Raw genomic sequence first — 18,284 nt, 5'->3', positions numbered from 1 at the left:
GATTAAATAAATACCATAGGATCATAAATAATTGTGTGAAAATGTATAAAGTGTTTTCCCACTAAAGGGAATAGCTGACAGCTTGGCAGCAATTAACAACAAAGATGTATATTGTTATTCAAACCAGAGGTACGATACCATGACTACAGGCTAAACACAGCCAATTCTAACCTATGAGGGCATTCATGAACTAAACTTACGGACTACATGTAAATGCAGCACTATAATGAGTTTACAATTTAAAAAAAAAAAGATAAAAGGTGCATTGAATGTAATTACATTATCAAAGGCTCTATACACATGGAGCCAACACCACAGACGCTTACTTTATCTTAAGTGGATCTAATTAGCCAAAATGAATCTGATTCTTAGTTTCATTATATTCATTATATACTAAAGAGAACATAATTGTGAATATTATATAATATTATATTCTGCCAATAGATGATAATAATAATAACAACAATAATAATAATATTAATAATAGCTATACATACATCACCTTTAAAAACTGAGATGACAAAGTGCTTTGACAAACAAGGCAAAGTAGAAGCAGGAGGGTTTCTTGCAGAGGCAACATAACTATTAGAGCCAAACAATAATGCCGAATTAAGACCAGACAAAAGAAACAATTACAAAACAACAGTAACAACCCGTACCAATAAGTGTAAATACAATCCAAAGCATAGAAGCAGCAAACACAGAAATAACATTACTAATGATAGAATTAAACATGATCAAGACGATGTTATAAAAGAATAAATGAAAAATAAATTGAAAGACAAACTAAAATAGATTAATTTAAATAGATGACATCACATGAAAGGAAGTCTGTGAAAATGGGTTTTAAGAGGTCATTTAAAAGAAAACACAGATGATGCCCCTAAATCCTACACACTGGACCTTTATGCAAAATATCTGAATCCTTCCACCACTGGCAGGCCCTGTTTAGTAAATAATTATTTTCTAGGGCTTAACATCCATACTGTTTCTCCATTACAGCCTTCATACTTTCGCCAGTATAGCTGGGAAGTTGGCATTAAACCTCATTCTAAGTGGTATTAAAAAGGTCTTAAAAATATTTAAATGTAACTTTGAGAACCCTGGGAGCTCCCTGCATTAATGCTCATAACACGCTGCAGAAAAAGTGTGCATACACAGCCTAAGGGGACAACTGAACTCTCTTCTCACACAGCAAACTCTACTGGCTTTCCTGGGACCAATCTGTGGTAATGAATCACTAGATAATGGAGGCAAAGCCAGTGTCAAATTTACATGGTCAGCTCTGTCATCTTACATCTGAAACACTCATCTGGAGACCAAACAAGAATCAATAAATAGAGGAGGACAACATTTTAAAGGTCTGAAACTTTGTGGCCAAAACACAGGCAGAGCCGAAAATAACAGAGAAAAACATTAACAAGGACAAAGTTCAACCAGCCTGCTGTGCACATCAGGGTTCAACCAGGCCAGTCAAAAACAACACACATACTACTCCACAGAAAGACTGCAGTCCTCCACCAACGCTCAACAGTTCTCCAACTTGCAGAGCTGCAGCGTTCATATCAGTTTATGTTTGCTTATCATTTGCCTTCCGGGTTTAATTTTATGAAAAACCAAACACTGATTAGCAGCCCACAGGGAGGCCTGGAGGTCAGACCATCGGGGGATAGTCTATGAGCATATTGAAACTTCTGGCTAAATAAAGAAAACAAAATCTGAAATGGCTGAAATCCCAGATCTGGATCTCCATCTAAAAATCGAGTCAACTGATCTGTGCACAAAAGGCTATTTGTCCACCAAACCTCAGCCAAATTCAGGGTAATGTTTTACATATTGTGCTAATAAACAGACGGGGATGGGGGTAAAAACATAACCACCTTCTGTTTTATTATTGGAGTGTTGGACTATAACTGGAAAGTTATGCTTTATTATAATGAGTGATCTTGATAATGATATTTAAACTGGACTTAAGACATGTCGTTTTTTGTTGGCAGTAACTTGACTTAAACACTGACACCTCCTTATTGGAAGATGATCCGCCACAGTAACACTGGCCGGCTCATATTCACCGTATTAACTCATAAAAGCTCCTCAAACATTTGCCATTTTTGTTGTATCGGATTTTCATGTGTGACTGCACAACAGAGGAAGCTTTAACTCAATGTGATATTAACAAGAATATTCTGGCAATATTTGGGAGACTCATATGTTATATTTTTGGGGACGGGGCAGGCTGATATCGGTTGTTAATAACTCACTAATTCACTCACAACATTCGCCAAAAAAGTTTACAGCCACGTAGTGTTAATATTATCAGCTTTTTGATATTAAGTTGTCCGCCTGGAACACACTGCCTGCGTGAGCAGCGCTGGTCAGCTTACTTTCAGGCGTGGCACATCTAGAGAAACCGAGGCTCATTGATGTTTTCCACCTGACGTGCACGGTTGTCAGCAAAAATAAACCGTAGAATCAGTGGTTTGATAATTATAAACCACAATTTATTACACTTTATCTATCACAGCGACTCAACAGTCATTCTTCATTGCCACTAGACCTTTAATGCCGGTTGGCGAGTCTCGGTTTTGAGTTATGGAAAAAAAAGGTCATTTATTAATATATTTAGTCATAGTTTTCATTAATGGAATTAAAACTGCAGCCAGTAAAACTAAGACTAGATCTATTTTTCTTGTTAATCTTTGTTGGATTAGCTTTGTTTTGTTTATGTTCAGTAATATGTTTATTGATTAACGACAAGTCCCATTGGCCCATTTGCCAAGTCACGATGCTGGTTGCAACAGACGGTAATTGCTTACAAGGAGGATTATAACTGATGATTATCTTTTTTATAAATGAATCCATTGATTACTTTTTCAATTAGACATAATTTCACAGAGCCCAAGGTGATGTCCTCAATTTGTTTGTTTTGTCTGACTAACATGGTAAAACTGTGAAGACATTCAGTTTGCAGAGCCAGAAAAACAAAAAAAAAAGCAGCAAATTTTGAAACTGAAACCTAAAAACCGAGGCATTTTTGCTTGATAACTGACTAATTTACCACCTAATTGACTGTTTCATCTTCAATTACAAGGATAAAAAATACAAAAAATGAGATGGTTTACGATTATACAAGCCGTGAGAGCATGTGAGCAGCCAAACAGGATGTGACAGACCTGTGTATGTAAGATAGATCACGGTGAGGAAGACCACGCCGGCAGCCAGAGAGACTCCGAGGAAGAAAAGTGTCTGGAACTCCTGTCTGGTCAGCCTGTCCTTCAGGTACTGCAGGAAGGCATAGGCTTGGAGAAGTGCAAACACACCTGAGCAAGAAACCACAGACAGAAACAAAAGAATGAGCAAACATACAACGGGAGCTCACACTGAATGTTTGAGAAGGCCCTGATTCATGTCTCCTCCTGCAGGGTACAAAGCAGGTTTGCGTGGTTATGAAGCGCCGTTGTCAGCTCGGCAGAATTCTCGACAAAGCAGTTTGCGATAGCCCCTTCGGCTGTTCATGCAGATGTGAAAGACAAATACTGCGGGACAACATATTTCAAATGCATTAGACAGATCTGTGTGAATAAGCCCTTCTCTTTCCCTCGCCTTGTCTTTCTCTCTTCGCAGCCCCTTCGGTCACACTTCTCTCCCCCGTTCTTTTGCTCTGTCACTTTCTCGGCGCCGGTTTCTCCAGTGCGTCTTCTTTGTTTGTCTGGTGAATTCGATATAAAAAATTCAAAAGAGGCCCGCTTTCCCTCCCTTTCGTCACCTCCCATCCTTTGACAAATCTTGTGTGAAATCGCCCCACTCCTGCGCTAGCACCACCACCGCCCACAGCAGGTCTCACCCATTTCCAAGGTTAAGCCTGTCTCCTGGAGAGCCGCCACGGTGCTAACACGCTTGTCAGTCTATGCCACCCCGCCTGCCTGCCTAAGGGGCTGACATCTCAACGGTACCGACAGGTCCGCGGCTCTGTCACTCTCTTCCTGTCTCCCACTGTGCTCCCTGAATGCTACCACCAGATGTTCTGAGCAGCTGCTACCCCAGCGACATAAAAACACACTCAGAGCGAGCAGGAAGCCAGAAACAGAGAGAGGCAGAGATGATTTTTCGGTGCCTTTTTTTCTCAAAGCCTCTCATAATGCTGTTTGTGTTGTAGACACACAGGAAAACAGGGACACTTCAGTGTAAGCCTGCTGCAGGGTTAAGAGAATTCTTGAAAAAAAAGGGGGAAAAAAAAGTGCTGCTGGGCTTCCTGAAGCTGCCAACGACAGTCCTCTCCCAATCTGGATGTAAATGAACACAAGAATCATGAACATACATAAGCACCCATCCGTGCTGTCAGGCAGCAGATGGGCCCACTCTTGAGTGGAGAAACTGAACAAGCTTTAATAAACTACCCACCAGCCAAAAATGAAAAGTACTTAAAGCGCTAAACCCATATGGGGGGCTTGTGAAATCGCTTACTTATTTCTATTTTGTAAATATATTCTGAGGAGGTCACGTGTTTCTTCTGCACACAGAGCGTGACTAACGCTGTCACCGCAGGGGGATTCGATTTCGAATGCAGCCAAACAACCTTACAGTGTGTGCATCCACGCTACTGTAAGGTGCTTTGGATAACAAGCAGGTGGCTTATGTAAAGTCACACCTTTAATACATGAACTGCGGCAGTCAACCCGAACCTCTCCCTTGTGTTGCAGCATAAATTTGTTGGCAGGGTCAGGGCAGCTGCAGCATATCAGTGCATCCTTGTTTGAAACCCAGACAGTCTGTTCAATGAAAATATAAATAGGAATTTTCCATTTTCTGATAAAATGCAAAACAATTTCAGTGTTACTCAAGGTATTTTAACAAAGACAAATGTAGCATCAAAGGGACAGTTCAACCCCAAATTAAAAATACAAATGTTTCCTCTTACCTGTGGTGCTATTTATCAGTCTGGATTGTTTTAGTGTGAGTTGCAGTGTTGGAGATATCTGCCGTAGAGGTGTCTGCCTTCTCTTCAATATAATGGAACTAGACGGCACTCAGCTTGTGGTGCTCAAAGTGCCAAAAAATACATTTGAAAAATTCAACAGAAATGTCTTTCCCCAGAAATAATGACCAGGTTACTTAAGATAATCCAAAGACCAATAATGGTTTTTCAGGGCTGATATGATACCGATTATTAGTACTTAATGAGACCGCTAACTGATATTTGGAATTGATTTAAATGCCTTCAGCAAATCTTAAATCAAAACTGAAACTTTCAACATCATATTCAGCAAGTTCCCTGCAACTTTTTTTTCCTAAAGTTTAGTGTAAATTCTAATAAAAAATGAATGAATAAAAATAGCTCCCTGAGGTTTTACAAAGTAAAAGTTCCTCCCATGCTGACACTTTCTTTGCGTGTATTGTACACTAACTTTCCTGGTGTTGGTTGCGTGTAATATGCACACTTTTTCATTCATCAGCATCAGTTTTATGGCAATCATTAAATTAAAAGGCAGATACAGATACAGATAATCAGCAAAATGCCAAATAACAGCCACAGTAATCTGTCAGGCCGATAATCTGTCGAACCCGGTTCCATTATAGTGAAGAGAAGTCAGACATCTCGACGGCTGATATCTCCGACACTAAACTGATAAATTGTTTTGCAGGTAAGAAGACAAATATGCATTATGCATTTTGTGTTGAACTATCTCTTTAAGCATGTACTAATTGATCTGTTTGGTCCAAGTGTAAACACAACAACACACCATCACTTAATTAATTCAATATGACTAACAGTTATCTGTTTAGACATTGAAGTGACACAGAGCAACAGCGCAGTCGTGTTTCACGCCACCTGATGAATATTATAATAATACACACTCGTCATATTCAATATGGAAAATCAAGCAGCAACATTTTCAAAGAAATGCTGACTTCATCACTGCACTCTGAATGGCAATTTTCCTGAGACAAACGGTAGAGGGACGCAGGATCAGCCACCCTGAAGGTGGAGAGGATGGGACTTACCGGCAGCAGCCATGTGCTCGCTGGTCCTGATTGGCTGGAAGCCGACAAAGGGGATCTGCATCGACAGAACGAGACCCACAATGTAGAAAGTGCTATAAGCTGTAAAAGAAAGAGACAAAAGAGGAGAGAGATCAGATAAGAAATAAAACAATGAAAGTAAACTATTTCAATACTAAAACCCTCTGTACTGTTCCACCACTGCAGTTCAGGTTCCACTATGGGAAATCAACCTCAATAGAGGTATTTAAAGTCTATTGATTTTCACTGTCGCACCTCAGAGGGAGTAAATACAAAATACCTAATCTAATGTCATTTACTGAGAAAATGGGAGCTGGCTCGGCGCAGTGTGGCGGGGAGGCCCGGAGTGAGACGACGGTGCTGAGAACAGTGCAACTCCCACCTTCGTAGCTGGGGGGAACCGATTCACAGACGCACCAGCTTAATTAAGATTTCATACTCTTCCTGAAGAGTGTGTGCCTCGTTTTTGAAGTAGTTGCTACTGCCCTCAGCTATCTCTTTCTCACACATCTGCTATTGACTCAAGACAGAGAGAGATGAATTGTGAGGGAACATAGACTGCGAGGCATTTTATTAAACCAGGAGTTTCTTTCTTTTTTTCGCTTTTTGTATGTTCCTGCGAAGTGGCTGAAAGACACCTGGCTCTGAAAAGAAAAGCTGCAAGATGTGAAGAGGAGGGAAGGTGAGGGATATAGGAGGCGCCTGAAGACCTAATATCTTTTCTGTCAGCAGAGTATGTCTAATATGGCTCACACCCTCTGCTCGGTTGGTAATAGGTTGATAGTATATGATGACATGCTCGTGTCCAACCATATTCTCACTTCACAACGTTGTACTGTAAAACAGTATTTGTTATTGTTCAGCACTGGTACATGAGAGGGTTGGTCTTTGTCCATCCTCTCCTCCACTGTGATTGGATGGCTGAGTAAAAAGTAACAGTTGCATGAGCTGCATTTTGCCGAAAACATTTTTTAACTCATTTTCAACGCGGAAAAACTGATAAATCACGACAGAGGACATTTAGTGTTAGATACTGTAGTTTAAGGTTGGATTACAAAGCTTCTGAAAAGGATACAATCACAACGAAGCCCTTGTCAAAACGGATGTTTAAAGGGCAAAAAAAAAAAAAAAAAAATCCAGTGATATTAATTTTAGTCAACCCCACAGCTGTCTTCTTTAGTGTCCAGTGTTGCTGTGTTTCTACCAAGCAGTCCAGTTCAGTTTGATACAAATTGGAACGTTGTTTTTGCATTTCCTTTAGGGTTGCACTGATTTTTTCCAATATCTAATATGTTAACACATAACAACTCATCTGGCCAATAATCAATATTGATACGTCCACTTTTTTCCAAACCTAATTTTAGTGATCATCAAGTCTCTTTTGTAAAGGAATTAACATGATATCATGCATGCTCTTATCCTGACGGCCCAGCAGCTGCTGGAGACATGCAATACAATGCTTTTCAGTGTTTGTAATATTCATCCATTGTGCAAAATGAGACTTAAAAACTAAAAAATAATACTAATAAAATAAATAAAAAATATCAGTTTGTTTTATTGGCAGAAATCAGCATGTTAGTCGTTCATTTTAAAGCCAATATCCGCTGATACCGATGACGTGCAGATATCATCATGCATCCCTAATTTCCATTGTGAAAGTTGTGGATGGAAACACTCTTTACCGTCCCCGTTTCTCCATCACCCCTCTGTTGAGGTCCCTGGCCTAACGCTGAAAGGTGAAGCTAGAAGCGCTGCCGTCCGTTGATTGGTCAGCAGTCTACACCAGCTCACGGGTGAGTTGTGGCTGGTTTTGAAATTTATGTTCAAGTTTTAGTTCAACTATATAAAAAACATAAGGCTGCCTTTTTGTCTTTACTAGTTAGCTATAAGTGGGCAGCTACAGACTGAAAAAATGTTGATTTACTTTACTGTGCTGAACACCTGCAGCTACCAGCAACTTTTAAGGTGGAATATTTTTTTTCATATTGCTGCATTTATGAGTTGACATTGCTAATCAGTCAATACACTTGAAATGTTAGTATGACAACTTTGACCACTGCATTTGTTATTACTGTCTCTCTTACACGACTTATGCTTACCTGATGAGCGAATCTTTAAACATTCAAAACATGTTCATAAATTGCAACTGCATTTTGTGAACTTAAATACTCTATTTCCTCACTTGGAGAAAAACAGTGGGGTCTGGCTTTGGCAGCGCTACACCCCTGCGTCTCGCTCGACAAGGACTCATTGCACAAACCCACTATTATTAAATATCCCGTCGAGAGAGACTCTCAATTCAGCCTGTTGTTTTTTCATCCGAAAATGTCAACATACAACCCTGTCCCGCGAACAATAAATGAAGTTCAGACTTCATTGTTTGGAGCAGTGAGTCACAACAACCCTGCATCCATTTAAGAGTGGTGGTGCAGTGGAAAGGCTAAACAGATTGAGGGTTTAGGTACATGTTCATATGGGTAACGTAAAGTTTGAACGTACAATAACAAAAGTTCTCGATGGAAACACAGCTTATGCCAGATGTTTCTCATCAGTCCTGGTCATCGCTTGATGGCGAGACAGGATCAAGCACGCAGCTCAAAAGGAAAAGCTCCATCTAAGCCTGAGGGTATGCAGTTTATTTCAGACAATGTTACATTAAATATTGCAATTATTTTCTTTTCTGTATGAGGCATTCCACTAACCAACCACTGAGTTTACCTGCCCCGAGCAAGTGTAAATGTAAAGCTTTGTAAACACAATGCTACAGGTAGAATGCATCCAATTTAGCTAATCTTAGAAGAACATGCAAAATCCCCCCAAACTGGACTCACTTCTGTAGTGTATTGACAGTGAAAAATAAACTATTTCCCATTTTTCTGGGCAGCCCCTGGAACTCCCTCAAGTACCCCTGTTTGAGAACCACTGAAATGTAATCTCGATGTCTGCACATATTCCTCACTGGCGATCAAAAGGTACATGAGGTTGCTGGATGATGCTCTGGCTGTAGACCTCCTTGAGGGACAATGAAGGTGGAAGGATATTTTCCACTTCATCTAATAGCTCTGCATCGTCAAGTAGAGCTTCATTGTTGTAGAGCGTTTGTAGATAGAGCAGAGGTAGGTCAAGGCCCTCTCACTGTCAAGAGACCATAATGTATTTTCAGAGCTCTCAAAGACTATGCTTTGCGGTTACAGTGAGCGCAACATATAATCATGTGTAAAAGACACTTGGCATGGTATCATTTTCCCTGACCACAACAGAAGGACCTGCCGCTCAGCTCGGGCTGACGACGGATGTGTGGAGGGGTCTGAAGGATTGAGCTCTAGTTTCCTGAGCCGACAGATAATGTACCAGAGCTGCCAATGCGCTCTGTGAAACCGGTATGTTCAGAGGAATAACAAGCCTATCCTCTTCACCGACGCTCTGCCTCTGGTATTTACACAGAAAATAAATAAATAAATAAACAAATAAAGAGGATCAGGTAGCAGGTGGCTGCATTTACTGTTAAGTGGTGCGTGGGTGTGTGGATGTCTGCAGTGCCGATGATGGAACGCTTACAGTTGTGAGAGATGAGCACAGGCGTGACTGGGCGTTTGAGCTTGTTTCAGGGTCAAATGCTTGTTGGGAGATGCATAAGAGGAAGCAGTTTGTCTGTTTATTGCATACATTTCTATTCTAATGGAAGAGGATCTGAAAGCACTGTAAATTTCCTTTTCAGCGACTCTATGTGGGGAGTTTTAAACACCACGGCTGGGTTTCACTAACAAGGATTAATTTAATCTAAGATTAGCTCAAATCAGAGTTAAGTAAAACCAGGTTTAAAAGTAGTAATTCCAGATTTAAAATTGAGCAAAGCTCTGTCGTACCAAGCTCGTTGGAAAACAAAGACAAAAGCCAAAAGGGATGCAGCAACTGGTAGCATGAAATTTAGGGGCCACCTGGTGGGGGGGATATATTCTTTTAAAAACATCGGCAACTTTTCTTCTTCTTTTGAAACGGTTGGCTATTTTTTCTGTCTAAATTTTTAAAAAGTTTTTTTTTCCCCTATAAACATTTTTTGGTGATTTTTAAAGAAAACATGCCTTCAAAACTGCAGGTCTGCCGAATAGAGATGTTCTAAATGACACCATTTGTCACAGCCACAAACTGTGGAAACTAAAAAATTATTGTTGGATTTTTAAATTTCTGTCAGACACCAAACCAAAAAAAATGCATATTATTGCTTCAAGACCAGTGCAAAGGCACAGCATGTTGACAGGCCAAATAAAACCAAGAACACGGCAATACAATTGTTACTGTTCTTGAAATAAAGTGTTTTTTGTTTTTTTTACCCCCGACATGTTCACAAGTCACTTGCGGTCCATTCAGAATGGACCCGTGAGATCCACTAGTTGGGAACCACTGGTTCACAGTAAAATCTTAACAGCTGTTTAAAATGAGATTTAAATTTAATCTTTATTAACTTTAAGATAGTTTTAAAGTTTGGTGCAAGAGAATTTAAACTTAAATCATAATTTAATCAGATTTAAAAGTCAATCCTTGTCTCTGCAACTCAGCCCGAGTCAGACACTAACAGTTAGTTAGTGTGTGTGTGTGTGTGTGTGTGTGTGTGTGTGTGTGTGTGTGTGTGTGTGTGTGTGTGTGTGGCTTACCGATGTAGACTCTTCTGCTGTAGCGCTGCATCAGCATCAGCACAAAAACATGCAGAGGTATCAGGTTGATAATAAACACGTAACCTCCCCATGCTGACACCTAGAACACACAGATACACAGACATGTCAGTCGGCCTGCTACGACATCATCCTTTCTTTCTCCGAAACACTCTCCTTCATTTCGACAAAATGGCCCGTATGATCAATTTTTCTTCTTTGTGTTTTTCAGTTTCAAACAAGGTAACCCTGCTGAGTTGAGGCTTGCCTGTTAAAATGCTACAAATCAGCTCTGCAGGAAAGATGTCAGGTTTGCCTCAGTGATGGGAACTAATCGAAACCAGAAGTCCTGCTGAGACACAAAGGGTTTCGCATATTGTCACCGTAAACTACTTCTTAAAAGCAAGAAAGAATGAATAAATACAACAAAAAACCTTAAAGCATGAGGGTCGTGTTTGGGTTTGCTGCCCCAATAAATGCGATATATTGTCACTGCTCTGTGATAACTCTGACTCCAGCTCTGCTTTCAGTTTTGTGACATGCATTTTTCTCATAATCAAACTGGTTTTTGAATAGTAATTTATAGCCTAAAAATATCTACATGGAAATGCATTTCAGTGTGCAGATTAAAAAGTCATTAAAAAGTTCACGTGCGACTGAAAGTTATCGCAGCTTTTGAATTCAGTGCTGTTTGTAGCCGCCCCTCTTCATCACCACAATCAATTTTTAACGCCAAGCAACACTAAAACTATTACACGAAACCGGTTATAACAATGTTGAATTTACCACTTGATTTCAAATGTTATCACTATCTTCAAAAAACAGATTCATACATGACGAGGCTGCAACTAACAGTTATTTTCATTATCAATAACTCTATTGATCACTTAACAATTTCTCAGAGCCCAAGGTAATGTCTTCAAACAGCCCAAAACCGAGAGATATTCAGGTTACAATTACAAAATACAGTGACAGATAAAAAGGCAGCAAACGCTGCACGTCACTGCCAGGGTTTACATAAGTATTGAAACAATACTGGAATTTCTAACTTTGATATAAAACCTTCAAAACAATTGATCTTTGATACCATTGTGGATATGGCAAATGTTGAATACACTATTGTTATAATAACATTTTATAAAATGTGGATATAAGGAAATTTAATAAAGTACTTTTTTTCTGAAATTTTAAACAGTATTGTTATAATGAAATAAATCAGAATGGGACCTATGGTGCTTTTATTTTGAAGGACCTGGCTTGTCTTAGGCCGAAGTGTCGATGTTTTTGTTGTGGACTTGAAGCGTCCATTCAACAGTTGGATGTTAGCGTTAGCAGCCAGTTAAAGAGATACCACTGCACCTTTAAATGTGAGGATTCATTCACTGTGAGCGGGCAACAAACGGCTCTCCAGTTCATTTATTACCAATATCTGCAAGTCGCTCAGGTGCTCTGTGGTCGCAAAATGTGACAGTCATGATCAGAGCTCTGCAAATACAAAAACACACCTCCTCTGCTCAGACTACTGCCACTATCGCTCATTAAGTTGGACTGTTACCGCAGCGTGGTTAAACATGTTGATTAATTCACTGTAAGCTGGAAGTATTTGCAGTCGCAGTGGTGCTCCATGGGACCAAAATGTGACTAAATACTCTGTCTGGAGCTCTGCGAAAGCCCTGCTTTGTGTTTGTGTCTGTGAGAGGCGGAGAGCCATAGAGGGCCAGCAAACCAAAACGCCTGTCACTTATAAAGACGACGTGACAATTTATACTCAATGTTTGTGATAAAGTGATTTCATACATCGCAAGTGGAACAAAACGTGATACCTCATGTATATATATACCATCCACCCCTAAGAGAGTATGAAGAATATGAAGTGTGGACATTGATGCAGGTGAACACGTTCCAGGAGAAACCCAAAATACAAGTATGAACATAATAGCTCATTAATAAAAAAATGACAGAAACAATCAGTTATTTAAACAGAAATAGATATTTTTTGTCAGTCTGCTCGATGACTGACAAATCACTGGCTCCAATATATCAGTAAAGCAAAAACCGAATACTTGCGATATGATTTGCAAACAAAATGTGAATAGATTAAAAAGTTAATCAGTCCATTCATACAAGCAGCTCTTCTTAAATACATGCACCCCTGCACAAAAATCACCTCACACACCTTGAGCCGTCAAAAACAGATGTAAAACCGTCTTAGTCTTAGTGCTTCTTCACTACCAGACACAAGCACACAGCTATAAAAACCTGACGTATATAGGATCTATAAAACTAGGCAATCATACTTTACATGTTAGACGTAAAATGTGAGATGCACCAATAACTTTAAAAGCTCCACTAAAATTTACCTCAGCCGTTTTTTTTAGGTCTGCTAAATATCACGGCGCTGGATGTGGGGGCTGTAAAACGACTACAAAAACATCACTGACAAGTTTTCAATTGCCTACACTTGACTACAGCAAAGGGCAGATGGAAACGGTGAGAGCACTAGACAGGCGAAGGGAAAGAGTGTCGAGAGAAAGAAAGCGAGACAGAGGAAACAAGAGAGGAGAGTTGCAAAGTGCTAGAAAGTGAAACAGAGAAAGAGGGAGAGTGAATTACACAGGAAAAGGGATTGCATGTACGCAAATTGTTTGATCCTTTATTTGCAGCAGCTTGTTGGAAAGCGCCCCATTGCACCTGCTCAGTACGATAAAAAGAACATTCATTACGCTTCTGCAATCACAGGAAAAACAAGCACATCATGTCTAATTGATAAAAGCATTAATATGCTACATTAAGGTAGAGAGTGAGAGGAAAAAACTCCTAAATAAGTTCCTAGCTGAATGGTTAGGTGCAATTATCTTTTGTCAGTAGTTTGCATCTGCTCTCTCAGATGGTGACAGCCAATTAGTAGCATGTGAACTGTAACTTGAATGAATACCAGAAATGACTTCAATTTAAGACTCATTTTAAGTGTTGACACAGGGACGGCTGATAGAGTCTCTGTTTCTGACTGGCAGGGAACTCACTAAAAATACACTCAAAACACAGTGTGCAGTGCTGCTGGCTCTGCAGCTGCAAAACTTTAACATTATTCAATGTCCAGTAACAGAGAGAGAAAATGTACAATAATTCAAATCACGACTCGACATTTGGCCAAAACTAAATGCAATCTACTGCAGGAACCAAACATGCTGTATTTGCAATAAGACAAAAAAAAGCTCCTTAACATTAAAATCGATCAGTTTAATTCCAAAGGATACTGTACACTGGACTCGAGTCTACAAAGACTTGGTGGACGAGTCATCCAGTCACTTAATTATGCAGGTCTGTGAGTCAATATAAGCATGATTGTGGAATCATGGCATGAGTTAATTCACAAAAACCACGCCAACCGTACCAGTGTTTTTCAGGGTGAACCTAATAAAAAAGCCTCTTTAAAATATTGATCCCTCTGAGTTAGACTCCCTGGCATCACTGAGGTGCATTATTGACTCAGAGAGTCAAAGTCAACATTATTTTAAAGGCTTGTTTTTCCCTTTGGGTACTTAACTGGGCAAAAGCGTGGGAGGTTCAGCGCCATGTCAGAGGGAAGGGAAGAGAGTGACTGAAAAAATCCCCATAGTCGCTGTTTGCAAGCGTCCAGGGCACCTCAGAATGGAGATTACCAGCGGCTCTAATAACTGGTGTGATTTACATGCTAAATAAATAGTTAACTACCGTACTGTTGTGCTACAGTTATATAATTTCCCATGTGGGTTTATGAAACAGAGTTCACTTACCAAGTTATTTCTAAAGCAGGATTTAGTAACACTGAGACAATAATGGGCCCACATGTTCCTTATATATTAAGTGTCATTAACCACCAAGTTGAATATATTTAATAGTCTGCAGTCATGTGGCTCTGAAGCTGTATTTAGGTGCAGTGGTGCTAAATACTAACGTCAACATGGCGACATCATAGACTATAAAATAACAAAAATAGCCACCGTGAAGTTGGTTTGTGGACTCCCATTTTGAAGCCCTGAGTTTGGCATTTGGTCACCATTTTGCATTTTTGGAGCAAAAAGTTGTTGAAATTTGATTTTGTATAATCACAAAAACTTCAGAATTCCTGATATCACCCAACCAGGTGATAACTTTATTAAACTTTAAAGGCGCACATGTTCACATGGCATCTAACTCTTCCGAAAACCTCTGGGCGCAACCACAAAACAGGTCCGTGCTGCACTAGCAATACATCCGGGTCGGTCTACTGCAACAAATATCTTAACAAAAATTCCTATTGTTACAAAAGTGACCATATTTGGATGAGAGGGTGGGCCTAACCCCACTGCTAGCTGCTGACTTGGTTAGCATGGAGCATTACAACATTACAACATTACAGTCTAAACATTCTTTTAGACTGTGAAAATGCTCAATGCTAATTTTAACTAAAAAAAAACAGGCTTAAAACCATTAAAGAAAAAATGTACTTAACGGAATAACTGAAAATCTGCCTAGAGGTTTTTTTTTAAATACAACTAAACACTAAGCAAGACTTTTATAGGTGATCAAAACATTTCCTTTAACTTTCATGAACTGAAAATGCAAGAAATAATGACAGCTACAATTCATTTGAGAACTCACAGGGACGCTTTTACTGAGAACTGGACAAAATGGATAGCATATGTCTCAAATGTTAAACCTGACTTTATGTAAATTAGTATTTGAAACACACTGTAGAGTAACCATTAGTCCTCCATTGTTTCTGTGTGTATGTTTTGATTCAAGATCTTAGTTTAAAGAACACATCAATTTGTTTATTTACATACTTATCTTTATCCTTGTTTGATTTTATTATTTCTATTAATTATTATTCTTATTAACAACCACCCAACCTCCCACCCAAAATGTCTTCATGCTCATTTGATTGTTGATTTTGTTTATGTATGTTTGTTTTGTCTTTATAAACCAATTTAAAAAAAACATTATATGAAAAAAAGAAATAGCTACAGCTACACCTATACTCTGTCAATACGGGGTAACTTTAATTCAATTAAATATAAATAAAATACAAACAGGTGCGTTTTATACAAATTCACCCCGTTTAGTTGTCATTAATGTTGAAATTAGCTACAGACGAAAACTGTTTTTTGCAACAAGGCTGTAAACATGTTTATTTCTGCTGTGGAGTCTGGTATTTTAACATGGGCGTCTATGGGGAGTGATTTGCTCTTGAAGCCAGCCTCAATTAGAGGAACTCCAGTTTTCAGCACTCTCATGTTTGCTTCATTTTTTTCTATCCCTGGTGGTTGCTGCTTGGGTAACTTGCCAATGCTAACATGTTTATCTTTAGTTGGTATAACATACACGATCCCTGTGACCTCTACAAGGACAAGCGGTTATGGACAATGAATGAACATACACGATGTTCACCATCATAGCTTTTTGTGTTAGCATGCTATTTACAAGTCGTCACAAGTCGGACATCGGTAAATGGGCTAACTTTGATATGACACGAAGGTGGTAACAGCATTTGTTTTTCAGTAAATTCTACCTTCCCAATGTAACTTGATAAAAGATTTACCTCCTGAGTCTTTAGATCATGCCAGCACAAGGGAAAACAAAAACGGGGAAAACAGGCCAGCTGGTCACATTAGAGCACCATGAAAAGATGAATGCCCAAAACAAAAACCAAAGCTGTGTGTGCATATATGTATGTGTGCGTGTGTGTGTGTGTGTGTGTGTGTGTGTGCATGAATAAGCTCTATTTGAAATTATGGTTCTAACAGCCAGCCCTTTGCCCGAGCCACAGGCTAACAGCGGAGGGCAGGAATCAGAAAATGTTTGGAGCAAAGTCTTTTAGCTGTTATCGTTCTCTGCATTTCATACTGGGCTTATCTGATGACCACGGGGCCACTCTGAAGAGGATATAGAGAACACAGCATGCAACGGGGAAAGGGGTTTTACTGTGTGTATGTGTGTGTGTGTGTGTGTGTGTGTGTGTGTGTGTGTGTTCATCTATGTGTGCACAAGTGTTTGCAGCCTGCCTTTGTGCTGTCGTTAGGCATCATTTGGTCCATTAATGAATATAAATATGAATTTCGTTCAGTTTGTGCGTGCTTATTTACTAACTGCGTCCTCTCTAACAGCAGCAGTGACTGTCTGGTTCGTTAAGAAGACTTTAAGGTGACATTATAAACAAAGAAACCTAATGAGCGAGGGTCAACGGAAAGGTTGCAGTGGCATCACGGATTGCTCTGTGAATTCACATTAGAGTCCACCTCTGTATGTGTGTATGTCTAAATATAAGTCAGATGATAATCAAACCAGAGCTATGCTTTGGCAGTATGAGACTCCCTAAAAACTTTGCATTTCACCCGACAGTGGTGTCTTTCGTTCTGTATCACAAAGAGTTGTGTACCTGATGCATGTTCTCGCTGGCTCACATTGGGTCATCTCGCCACATTTTGTATAAGCTGGCAAAACACATTGTCTTTAACCCCAAGATCAAACCTACCTATCTCACAACTGACTTTTTTACCACGTCTGCAACCATGACTAATGTTAGACTTTTCTGCAATGACCTTTGCCTGATTGCTGATTAATTTCCAAATGGACCATCATAATATCGATTTAATTTAACTATTAAATATGTACAACTAAATAGTGCTTAAAGATAATGACATTTAGATGGAATAAACAACAAAAATACACACAAATGGTGAAGTCTGTATTCTGATATCAATGTTGCATCTTGCAGCAACAGATGCACAATTAGGCTTTCACGGCAGACTACCAGTTTGCGGGCAAATTTGAAGGACATCATTTGAAACTGTGTATGTATTTTTGTAGGATGCCGTTTTATGAGGATACGTTGCACAATCACTGTGCTAACATGCTGATATTCAGCAGGTGTACTGCTCACCGTGTTAATCATCTTACTTCAGCGATGTCCGCATGGTAATATTTATTAATTCACACAAAACACAACGTTGCAGCTGAGACCGATGGTAGTGTTTTTGCAAATATTTCATCAGAAAAGTAAAACCTGTTGCTGGCCCTAAGTTGACGATCAAAGGAGGGGAACATAAATGTCTATGCAAAATTTATGGAAATCCCTTTCATGCAAAATCTGTTGGCACTTGAGGAAACTTCAGAGGGTCGCAAAAGTTATTAGGAAACATCTTCTGGAGACTGTCGGTGAAAAATGTGCCAATCCATCAAGTAGATGTTGACATATTTGACGAGTGAACACTTTGACCTGCTTATGGCGTTATTGTTAGGCTTTATTACACTCTGGGGATCATGAGCATCTGTACAAAATTCTCGAGCAATCCATCCATCTAGTTATTGAGATATTTCAGTCTGAACCAAAGTGGTGGACTGACAGTTGACATCCCCAGAGCCACGCCACTAGCATGGCTAAAATGTTAAACGAAGAGACGCCTATTTAACAATCACCTTAGGAGCCTTGTGCTCAGGGCATCTAATCAATACCTGATTAAGCAGAGGAGCTTTTGGTGCCCTGATGTTACAGGTTGCTCAGACAGAGGCGACTCTGGACAGTTTAGAGAGAAAGGTAAGCCAGAGCTTTGGGAATATGCAGTGCCTCTGCTTTTCCCTCTCTCCACCCTC

At 39.6% G+C, this 18,284-nt stretch overlaps 1 protein-coding gene across 1 annotated transcript in view; it reads right to left on the bottom strand.

The window, feature by feature from the left end:
- Positions 1–18,284, bottom strand: part of LOC121957621 (dolichyl-diphosphooligosaccharide--protein glycosyltransferase subunit STT3B) — a 120,058-nt gene that overhangs the window by 20,517 nt on the left and 81,257 nt on the right. Inside the window, exons 5-7 of the mRNA XM_042506306.2 lie at positions 10,674–10,773; positions 6,004–6,102; positions 3,174–3,320 (exon numbers count right to left, since the gene is read on the bottom strand). Of these exons, the coding sequence (XP_042362240.1) occupies positions 3,174–3,320; positions 6,004–6,102; positions 10,674–10,773 (346 nt within the window). The remainder of the gene's footprint in view (positions 1–3,173; positions 3,321–6,003; positions 6,103–10,673; positions 10,774–18,284) is intronic.

This window comes from Plectropomus leopardus, chromosome 17 (assembly GCF_026936395.1).
Source record: "Plectropomus leopardus strain MGB_pleo_1.0 chromosome 17, ASM2693639v1, whole genome shotgun sequence".
Classification (NCBI taxonomy): Eukaryota; Metazoa; Chordata; class Actinopteri; order Perciformes; family Serranidae; genus Plectropomus; species Plectropomus leopardus.
This window is presented reverse-complemented; position numbering and strand designations above follow the sequence as displayed.